The sequence below is a fragment of the Euprymna scolopes genome, chromosome 29 (genome assembly GCF_053919585.1).
Source record: "Euprymna scolopes isolate OS-2025 chromosome 29, ASM5391958v1, whole genome shotgun sequence".
In the NCBI taxonomy this organism is placed as follows: domain Eukaryota; kingdom Metazoa; phylum Mollusca; class Cephalopoda; order Sepiida; family Sepiolidae; genus Euprymna; species Euprymna scolopes.
In genome coordinates, this window is record NC_136510.1 from 25592794 (window position 1) to 25604954 (window position 12161).

The 12161-nt window shown below is 33.7% G+C and overlaps 1 protein-coding gene across 13 annotated transcripts in view; it reads right to left on the minus strand.

Moving 5' to 3' along the window:
• LOC145252556 (5-aminolevulinate synthase, erythroid-specific, mitochondrial-like) overlaps positions 1–12161 on the minus strand; it is a 232690-nt gene that overhangs the window by 21642 nt on the left and 198887 nt on the right. For 7 of the 13 annotated variants that reach the window (XM_080112112.1, XM_080112111.1, XM_080112110.1 and 4 more), the window contains 2 exons: positions 6298–6414; positions 500–718 (listed from right to left, as the gene is read on the minus strand). In XM_080112112.1, the coding sequence (XP_079968238.1) occupies positions 500–718; positions 6298–6414 (336 nt within the window). The remainder of the gene's footprint in view (positions 1–499; positions 719–6297; positions 6415–12161) is intronic. The other 6 variants (XM_080112119.1, XM_080112118.1, XM_080112120.1 and 3 more) reach the window with 1 other exon arrangement.

The window sequence follows — 12161 nt, forward strand, 5'->3', positions numbered from 1 at the left end:
GATGACTTTGTGGACGGGTTTGATTCTCCCAACCGGCAGTAATCATGACACCCGGCACTGATGATTCCTGAAAGGATGAAATACCAGTGTCTATAAAATTATCATAGTAATACATATGCAGGATCCAAACAATGAGCAAGCATTTTTTTCCTTTTATTATTTCTGGCACACTTGTAATTATGTAATGAGCCATTTTTGGCACATGTGTCATAGGTTGGGCACCCATGGCACAGATTTAATACATTATTACATCAGTGAAATTCTTATGGCTATCATAAATTGTTAGGCGGTTCTGTTTCACCCATCCCTTATTTTTAGTTTATAATTTACTTCCTTTTCACCACAATGTGGAAAATGGGGAATCTAGGCCAGTGCACAAGTGCAATCTGGCCCCTTAAAATTGCCTGAGCAGTCCTCTTAGCATTCCTCAGTGAAGAAGATTGTTGTATGGTGAACATTTTAAGCGATAAAGATCAAGAGATAAAATAAAAAAACCTACCTTGCGAGGATCCCCAGCCATTAACCGAACCACCAATTTCATTTGCACTCACTGCATGACTGGACAGCGGTGTTGAAGCAGCTGCAGGAGTTGCAGACTGGGCAGTGACGGGTGCAGATGTCTCCAGTTCTATATCAACGGCTATCTTATCTGCATTCACGCTTGAAGGCACATTGGTAGGTAAGATTGGTTCAGGTTCAGCCATCACTTGAGAACCTACTGAAAAAAAACAAAAAGATCATGTTTTTAATTTCTAATTTGTTTCTTGTCTATATATCTATAAAAATTTAGATGTGTTTGTGAAGAGGCTTCCCAACCTATATATGGACAAATTTATCTTTTATCTTTAGTTGGCAACTAAACATTTACTAGCCAAATAGAAAAGTTACCAGTCAAACCCACATGATTTTTAGAATATGACATTTTAGTTCTGTGACAAGTACACACATCATAAAGATTTTTCTGTATTTTTTTAAATAAGTTTAATTCTAATTATACACAAAATTTTCTGTTGAAACTTGAAGATATAAACGTTCGGATTTCTTTAAATGTTCATTTTTAAGCAGCTTTTGTTTAAAAAAAAAAAGGAAAAAAAAAGAAAAAAGAAAAAAAAGAAAAAAGAAAAAAAAAGAAAAAAGAAAAAAAGAAAAGAAAAGAAAAAAAGAAAGAAAAAAAGAAAAAAAGAAAAGAAAAGAAAAAAAGAAAGAAAAAGAAAAGAAAAAAAGAAAGAAAAAGAAAGAAAAAGAAAAGAAAAGAAAAAAAGAAGAAGAAAAGCACATTGTTCTATTAAACTTTTTATTGTTTAAATAATTTGACTTTGTTTTATTAAAAAGTAAAGGCTAAAAAGATATTTTTCATTCAATAGTGAGCTTTGGAAGATTGTCAGTGAAAGAAATACAAATCGCCAAAAGATAAGTGTTTCATTATTTGTAGTCGCCACTTTGAAAAATAACTTGCAATGTAGAGCCCTGTATACTCAACAAATTTTTGATCAACTTGAAATTTAATATCTAAAATATTCAGACACGTACAATACTTTTTAATCTGTTTTTATCCGAAAAAGGGCTTCTAAGGGGTAAAAAATGAAAAATTGGTACGTGTGAGTCATCGGATTTTTGTCGATTTGCTAACTATTTCACGAATGCACATACACGAATGGTTCACATTACAGATAACTTATGTTAAGAATAAGTATGGTTTGAAAACACCTTTTAAAGGTTGTGTCAAGCTGGTCTAATGGTTATTGTACTTGACTCACTGTTTTGATTTCGATCTCAGTCTAAGTAGTTTTTTTTTTTTTACTTACAAGAAATCAACTGTTTAGAATACAACATAATACTCACATGCACGCGTCTCAGTTTCTGTATTTTTGTTATTTCATTGTTTTTTTTTAAAGGAATTTAATGTTACGTTGAATACCAATGGTATTTCTGTTTATAAAAAATAAGAATTCTGCATTAATTAAAATATAATATTTATGCATATTTTATGACGGGGCAACGCCGGGTGGCCTGCTAGTTTATTAGTAAATTACCTCTTTTCTTAATGACAATTCTCTGAAACAACTTAAAAAATTCCATGACTGCCTAGTAAAACAGAAATGAGACTTTATATCAACACGATAAAAAAACAAAATGAATGTCAACCGATCCACGCAGCAATCTTGTTTTCACTATTAACAGCATTTAACATTGAACAACTAGAAAATTTTATATGCTTTTGGCACAAAGTATCATCTACTAATAAAGGACTAGCAGTTAAACACCAAATAAACCCAGGATGGGTGGCATTTGAGAAAAACAAAGCATTACCGATTTCAACAAGAGTACCATATCACATTAAAGCTAGAAGTCATAACATTTATATATTCCTAGTTGTACTTCATCGTTTGAAGTGCATAAATTGGACAGCTTTATTGCTGCTGAAAATATTCATTCCGAATGTGCTCCGGTTTTAACAAAAAACCACTATTGATTTTATACGATGGGCCCTTGTGCTTGAACTGGGATAAAACTTCGCAAATACACTTGTTCCGTTAACTTCTTCAATCAGATTTTTTCGATCATGGGTTTTCAATACTTATTAAAGGCATTCCAATACAAAACTTATCTAAAAACACTCCCAACTATATAAAGTACATTTGTGTGAAATTAAAAAAATATCAGCTCAGCTGTTTTGAAGTTCATAGGGAACGAACTTACACAGACAGACATACAGAGAAAGTGTCTTTTATATATAAATGGAGATACATGACACAAGGCTCCTTCAATCTTTGTCAGATGAAGGAGTGCCTTGAGTCGACACTGTTAAATACCAGTGGCAAGTGAAGTGTATGTACAGGACGGCTGGAAACAAATGCCGAGATATGCGGAGTGCACATACACCACCTAGAATTCCCAAATGGTCACCCATCTGGTACTAACCAGCCTCAATGTTGCTTAACTTTGGTGATCTGACGAGAACCGGTGTGTCAACTTGATTATGCCATATAGATACATGAAATAACCGTATAAAGAAACATTTTCAGAATCATAACGAGACTCACAGATCATATCTCAATTAAAAAAACTTTGTCAAATCACAAGCTTAACAGTAGTCCCTGGAAAAATCAAAAGCAACATATTAAAAACTCGGTTGTATCAAAATGTCTGAAACTGGATTATCTAAGATATGCCCAGAAAGGAGGATAGAAGGAAAATGAAAACAAGGAAGACCGTGCAAACGTTGATGTGATAACCTTAATGTGTGGTCACAGCTAAGCTAACATCAACTTTATTATGCAACAATAAAACAAAAGTAAATACATAATTTTTTTTATTTTTTTATTTTTCTTAACTAATTCTGTGTTTGAGAGATGCTAATAGAACTGTTGCAAAATTTTGACTCTTAATGGGGTATGATCCATTACAGTTCGGAGATTCTATTTATAAACGCTGCTGCTAGGAACTGGCAAATCAAATTAATTCATGTTCTGCTACCAACCAATCAGAAACCAGGATTGCTCCATAAAAATTAAAACCTTTTTTAGCAACTTTGTATATGTTTTTTTCGTGTCAACACGGGAAGAATCTTTTCCTCTTTGGCTACAAAATTATAAAGTCAGGAACCTGTACAGAACAGCTGTTCACTGAGAACTCGTCATCTCCAGAATTTGTATAGAACAACAAACCATCGGAAACTGTTCTAAAACTAAAGATGGCTTCCAACTCAAGAAGAACATTCAAATATCTATGTATCTTATAGATAAATATATTTTTTTTTTTAATTACATTTTCACCCCAAACAAGGCACGTTGCCACTTTAATGTAGGGGGCTAATATCAGGGACATAAGTTACAGGGGTACTGTGTAGGGAGTTGGGTAGCAAGATGTCTGTTCACGTTACACTTGAACTTCTGCATGTCAGTACAGTTGAGGAAGCAGGGAGCCGGAAGGGAATTCCAAATAAAAGAACAGAATCAATGGAAAGAACTTTCTCATGTTAGTCTGCAATGTTCAACTTGAATGCCTCGTAGACAATATTCGAGTGTCTCGTGTCTCGCAGGACAATCTGGCATGAATATACTTTTCCCTACAAGTAAATCCTGACCAAATATTCAAAATCAGATTTCGTATTCGCAGGCCAAATAATATCTCCTCAATATGGATAACCACACTTGTCCTATTTATTTATTGTTGACTGTTATTCTCATTTTTCAATTATTGTTTCACAACGTTTCGGACAACTATTCCTCAGCAATTACTGCAAAAACATGGTGAGACGACACCAACTATGGAAGGCAGTAATTGCTGAGGATGCAGTTAGAAGATTCGGTGTCCCTATCCCGTCGCGGTTACCACCTGACGAAGGCCAGAGGAATAGTTGGTCGAAACGTCGTGAAACAACAATTAAAAGATGAGGATAATAGTCTGCAATAAATAATACAAATTACTCATCTCAATAATGAATTCCAATTAAAAACTTGTCCTGTAATCCAGTAAAACCAAGAGACCAAAAGGAAAAACATACGATACGAAATAGCTGTAAATGTCCTCGCAATTATTGAATCCTTTCTCTCTGATACTTCCTTTTCACTTTTTTTTGTTTGTTTTTTTTTTTTTGCTTAATTATCCACTTTATATTTGACCAGCAGGGTTAACCGACATTACCTGGAACAAAAATGTAATATATATCTATTAACACTTCTATCGCTTTCCCTCTTTCTTCTTCACCCAGTCCATTCCTTTCTCTGGACACACACACTCATATTAGACACTATCCTTGAGACTCTCTCTGTACAGCAGTTCTTCAGGACAACCTGGTATGAGGGTACTTTTCCCTACAAGTAAACCACATTAGACACTATCCTCAAGTCTGTAAGTTCTACAGGGGTTCTTTTGGAAAACCTGGCATGAGGAGAACCACACTATCTGTTACGAGGAATGGTGCATCTTCTGCAATTGATGTTACTTCAAGTAAAAACACAAAGCTCTACCAGACTAGATGAATTCTTGTCCTGGAATCTGGTGCGACCAAGAGATTATAAAAAAGATATACTATAACATTAAAATGGTCGATTGGGGAGAGGAAAATTGTTCTCAACTTCTTTACTAACTCAGTGTTTGAGAGATAAAGAATGTTAATGAAACGTTCAAATATCTATGTATCTCGTACAGAGATCAAGTTTTAGCCCCAGGAAAGGAACCCCTGGATTTTTGAGAATTTTGACCAAAGGAAAACGAAAAAAAAAAAGTCTAACTGGAGATAGCAAAACATAAAAGAAATCAATTACAACTTATAAAGGCTAAAAGCCATGTGAGGATAAATTTTAATGAGATGGATAAATTATAGCCCATTGACTTAAAATGAGTGCTTTATGTCAAATTGATGGTCAACGAATATGGTTAAATTTGTGCTCATTTTTACATTAAATATTAATCTGTATTACTATTCATCGAACGAATACCATAATACTTAGTTCACTGCACCTAGGTCCATAAAGGTACGAACAAAATTTCAGCCAGATTGACCTAGTAGTTTCTTAGAAAAATTTTAAAGTAAATGTGGTATTGTGGTGAGTAAATACCTAACTGTGCATTGTATGGATACCTTAATACTGTTTGCTGCACCTTATTATAATAAAGGTCCATACAAAATTTCAGACAGATCGACCCAGTAGTTACCAAGAAAAAGTAGAATGAACAGACAAAGAGAAATATAATATAGCATCTCTATTTAAAATTCACAAGCTAAGTGTCTGTTCTGATACTACACTTTTTCTGTCCTCAATCAGTAAAAGGAGAAATCCTTCTAAACTGAGGCAATTTTAATTTTTATCCCAACATTAAAAACTGATCTTCTGTTTAAACTGCCACATGCAGAGGCAAGTAAAAAAAATCAATATGAGGATTGTAAGACTCCTAGAATGTATGTGGTATTATGGTGACTGGATTTTAGCTAGGAAAAACATAGACAACCTTTAAGTAGAGTGACAAGGATTGACCATAGCCACCTCCCCACACTTTTGAATGGCCCTGTGCCCAATTTATTTTATGATTATCGCATGTTTATTGTAAAATTTTCTAAAATAAATAAATTTTTCAAAGTGCTTTCCTCAATTGAAGGAGAAATTCCTTTTGACTGATGCAGTTTTTATTTTTTGTCCCAATCCAGTGTATCCATTTGTGGGAAGCTAGCCCCCCCCCCCAAAAAAAAACATTAAAAATCAACCTTATGTCTAACTCTGCCCTCCTGGGGAGACTGATAAATATGTACATGTGCAATGATGATTCAAGCAGAGCATTTAATTTTTGACTGACCTTGGCTGAACACATTAATAGCATCATGTTTGATGGCGGAGCTGACTTCATGCACCCCCAGCGGTTTTTCTTTCACCAGGAATGGACAGTTGCTGGCCGGGCTGTCCACGGATGCATCTGAAACAGAAAAAAGAAAAAAAAAATTATTCATCTTTTCATTGAGAAATTAATTTCTGAAACCCTTGCCATTTATTAAGCAGTCATCTCCAGGTGTGCTTGCAATGCAAATGTGATCATTCGGATCAGATTATAGAACGACTTTAAAACAAAGAATATCCAAGGATTAACTAAAGAGAGAATTATAATTCAAGAGTTTTAAAAAAAATTGAAAAAAAAAACAAAAAAATATGAACTAGATGTCACTCAGCATTTGCTCGGCTTTGTCCGGCGCATGACATCAACAGCCAGATAAAACCGAGCGCGCGTCTACCAGCAGACGAGAATTTCGCTATCAATTGGAAGAGTATTACAACTCAAGAAATGCTGATTTGAAGAGGGTGAAAAAAATTTTTTTTGTAAAAAGAAGCGACGAAATAATGAATGTTACAAACCTTGTGAACTAGCTCCAGACCCCAGAGGCTGTACTAAACTTTTGCCAGCAATGGAAATTGTTGGCAGAAGCGAAAAGGTGTTTCCACTGTGGCCGTTTACTTGCCAAGAGAACAAACCTTTCCGACGGGTACGGCTGGAGGTGTCGAAGTGTAATATGTCGTCGTTGGACCTCCATTAGGATTGGGACCTTCTTCGCAAAATCGCAACTAACTATTGCATGTATCAGAAAAATAATATATTTATGGGCATTCGAGATGGCATCGACAAAAAATCTCCATCGCGAATGTGGGTTACATTCTCGCCACACAATTGTGGACTGGAAAAATTTCCTGCGTGATATATGCAGAGATTATTTTCTCAGGAATCCCCAGCAGATAGGAGGCCCAGGCCTAACAGTAGAAATCGAGGAGTCTGTTTTTAACAGCAGGAAACACAATGTCGGCAGACTTATGACACTGGTCTGGGTCTTCAGTGGATACAACCCTGCCGAAAAGGATGATTTCTTGGTCACTGTACCAAATAGGAACGCCGAAACCCTCCTTCCACTAATAAAAAAACACATTCTGCCAGGGACCACGGTCGTATCAGACTGTTGGAGGGCTTATAACAAAGTGGGAGGAGAGGGGAATCACCATTTGACGGTGAACCACAGCCTGAATTTTGTTGATCCCATAACACAGGCAACCACAAATCATATGGAGCGGATGTGGAAGGAAGCCAAGCAACGAAATAAACGAGAATGCGGTACCAACCGGGAACTTTTGGACACATATCTTATTTAGTTTATGTGGAGACAGCCTTTTGACTCCATATTGACCCATATAGCCGAAAGCTACCCGGTTGGTAAGGAGGAGCTTCCTATCATATTCGCTACCTCTTCTCCGTCTACTTTGTCGTCTGAAGCCCTCCAAAAGTCTGAGGAAAATATATCCTCCTGAAAAAAAAAAAAAAAAAAAAAAAATCTATATATATCTCGCAGGAATTCTGGTTAAAAAAAAAAATTTCCTTGTTTCTGGCTTAAAAAAAAAAAAAGGGGGGGGGGGGTTCCTTGTTCCTGCCCCCCCCCCCAAATCTACAAATAATCCATGTTCCTGCCCCCCCCATGTTTTTTTTTTAGGCTTTTTTCTTTTTATATTACATGTTTAACAAATAAAAAATGTTTTTTTTTCGTTGAAAACAAAAAAAAAAAATAGGTTCATAAAATGGAAACAATTTTGTTTCATTAAGAACTATTATTTAAAAAAAAAAAAAACTTGTTTTATATGTATTTATTTTGCAAACAGAAAACAATTTCAAACAATAATACTAATAAAAAAAAACATAAATGAACGGTAGGTTTTTGCTTTTTATTTATTTTTGGATGTTTCTATAGTTTACAATTTCATTTTACAATTGTTTTTATTTTATCAGCAACGCTCGGTTTTATCTGGCTGTTGACGTCATGCGTCGGACAAAGCCGAGCAAATGCTGAGTTACGTCTGGTTAGTTAAATGCACAAGTACGCAATTTTCTATCAGGGAATGTTAATTGACAATGATAAAAAAAAAAAAAAAAAAAAAAAAAACAGCATCCCAACCTATCAAACCACTAACCTACAGATTGTTAAATTTTAGATCTTAAGAGTTGGGTCTTAAATCGAAAAAGATCAGACTATTTTAGGGTACTGAAATCGGAAAAATTTGTGCCTATTTTCCAATACAAAAAGCAAATCTTTTATTGCTTTATTTTGTTGTTTTTGTTTAAAACTTAATTTTCTATAACTCATATTTTAATGATGAATGGAGGAATATTTATTGATTTTAAACTACCAGTAAAACTAAAATCTATAGATCAACCACACAAGTGTATTGGTATGTCTGGAAATAAATGCACATATTACTTGGGTTTATATAATAATCCCCCCCCCCCAAAAAAAAAACTGTACAGTAAGAAATTTCAAAAGAACCGGAATTGGTAATTGTATAGAGATCATGAATTTAGAAGACAATCAGTAATTGGATTGGATTGGACTCTGGGAAAAAATATTAGAATTATCTCATTACTAGTTTTAACCCAATTCTGTCCTAAAAAATATTCTTCTTCCATTAATATCATCATCATCATCATCATATCTGATTTAACAGCCATTTTACATGTTTATTTTTAATGGAAATCACTGAAGACAAGGTATGAAGCCACTTGATGTAAAGAGCTAAAAGCAAAAAATACTACTTTAAGATTAAAAACCAGCCAACGATAAGAGCGAGATGGATAAAGTGTGACCCAGAAAACAGCAATTCTTCTTCCTATGTCAGAAAAACATCACTACTGAAATATGAGGACTAAAGAACAAAATAAAAGAAGCGAGATTTGCTTTTAGAAGTTTACTTCAAACTAACCCTACCTCTAACCAGGTTTTTATTGGTTCCTTAAAAAAGGGAGGGATTGGATTCTACATCTTCTACTGATGATAACGAAGCAGAATCAGCAGAATACACTTCTTCAAGCTCTGTTGAGAGTTAAGATCAAAGTGAAAGTAAAACTGTATCTCTTTCAAGCCTGTTTGATGAATTAGCTTCAAATAAGCCTACACTAACAAATCAAAACTTAGAGCAGAAGCTGAGTTAAACCCGGAAACTGCGACTACAACAGAAATAGAAGAATCACAATCTAAACTCAAAAAGAGTTATGGTTAAGTGCACAAAAGAACTTGACCATTATGTAGCTTTACACATACTTGCAAGAAGTGATGATCCATTTCAGTGGTGGAAGACGACACCACTGCCGAGTAAACTGGCTTCAAAATATTTAAGCACACCACCTTCATCTTGAAGGGTGAGAGGCTCTTTAGTACACCTGTACTAATGTGTATGAACCTATGAGGAACAGGCTGCATCATGAGAATAGAGAAAGTCTAATGTTTCTACATTACAACTTAAAAGTATACAACTTTAAATACTGAGGAGACTATGGGAGCAGAGGAGACAGGCAGCTAGAATAGAAGAGGAAGTAGAGCAGCAGCAGGTGCAGAACTTCAGCTTATTGTTAATTCATTTAAAGAATTACAATTTGTACTTTGTAGTTGGTTTGTAATTTCGTTATCTTATCTAATTGTTTAATTATATTCATTTAAGAATTAGAAATTGTATTTTGTAATCTATATATATAAATTCGTATCCCTGTCTGTTTATTTGTTCACAATTTGATTAATATATACAAAAGGTCCATTAATTTACGGTTTCATTCATTCCTATATATAGTATTATTCTTGCTAAATATACAATTAAGAGGTGGCGTGATTTGCATATTAGGAGGTAATAGTAGAGCAGCAGCAGGTGCAGAACTTCAGCTTATAGTTAATTCATTTAAAGAATTATAATTTGTACTTTGTAGTTGGTTTGTAATTTCTTTTTCTTATCTAATTGTTTAATTATATTCATTTAAGAATTAGAAATTGTATTTTGTAATTTTATTTAATAAAGACAAAAAGGCATAATAGTGTCCAGACAATTAAATGTTAAGTTAAATTAGCAGTTACTATTTTAATGTGCCAAAGCTATCTGATGAGTCACTTGGCAGTGATGAAATGATTTAAATTTAATAAGGAAGAGAAAAGTGATTAATCAGCAAAGTGGCTAATTAGGTTGATTACCTGTCGATTAATTGGTACACTTTAAACAACAAGTATATTTTCAAATATTGTACTGGTATTTTATTTTCTTCAGATTGATCATCCTGAGGAAGTTTTAAAATAAATATGAAATGTTGATGAACATATAATTTTGTTTATTCCTTTTTTCATCTCTCTCTCATATATATATATATATATATATATATATATATATATATATATGATTACTTAATTTAATCACATAAATTGATATACAAAAGTATAAATTTATGTGTAAATTACTTCAACAGTGCTCAATACATGATAGTAAGTTATAAAATATATATGGCAGTTAAGCAGAATATTCTGTGTAGCTTAACTGCCATATATATTTTATAACTTACTATACATATATATATATATATGAAATACAAATATTTTTGGTACAAATAAACTTTGATCTATGCTGACTTGTCCACTATGTTTCAGTTATGAATGCCCAACAGTCTTTGTTTTATTGTCATTCAATGATAAGCACACCTAGAATTGTTAATTTATACTGTAAAATAGCACGGATGTAAATGCATGTGAAGTGACATCAACAATGGGGGGGGGGAAGGACAATAAGAAAAGAGAAAGATCTTGTGAGAGACGAGATAACATTTGAGATCTCGTGAGAGATATGGAGAACGTTCGAGATCATGTTACGGCTGTACTAACGAGGAAATAAATGTTGTTTCTACAAAGAACAAGCGAGTTAGAGTTATTTCTTATTCTTTGTCTTGGTCTCCTTTGCGACTGAAACTGCACACAAAGTGTGTTACCGTTGGTCTGTGGACAAAGTTACAAGACATGTTTCTCTTGGTTGGGTTTCTCCTATGTTTGTTGCATTATCACATGAACAGATGTATTTATTCAATTAGATTTTATCTAACTTCTTACATTTTAATCATTTTCTAATGTAAACCGTTGAACCGTGACATATGATAAATGTACGTGACCGACAGTAATTTTAGCTTATAAAAGTTTCAAGCTGTATAAAATCTCTTAAAAATAAAAATAACTTACATTTCATCATTTATTTTATAAGTCGTTAGACAAGCTCAGTCATCTATATATTAACCCCGTAGTACCTTTAATGTATGGACGTGTGTCACGGTTTCCAGATTATAAATTATTCAATCAAGAAAACCTGTTTATTAAAACAGAGGATAGAAGGGGATAACATACTACGAACATTAAATTAGTATATAGATACGTTAATTTAATGTTCGTAGCATGTTATTAACTTCTATTCTCCTTTTTAATAAATAGGATCTCCCGATTACCGAAGACGCAATGTAAAAGAAAAAAAAGAAAAAATTAAAATAAAAAAAATTATGTTGATTTGGGGTCATACGTCAAATTAAAATATACCATCTTGGTCTTCTGGCTAGGATCCAATGGTAGTATCTGTTCTGTTTTAATATGGTATACTGATATCATGGGGTTTCCGTTTACACTGGATGTCCACACAATGGAAATATATCACAGACTCCTATAAGGATATTGGAGATAAACCGTAATAACCAAATATATTCTGACACTACATTAACCAGATTACTTAGATATGTACTTTTACAGTTTAAACATAAGGGCTACAGTAATATTGTGGGGTCTCCATTCACGCTGAACGTTCACAGTATGCCCAGCAGCAATTATATTACATATGAAAGATACTGCT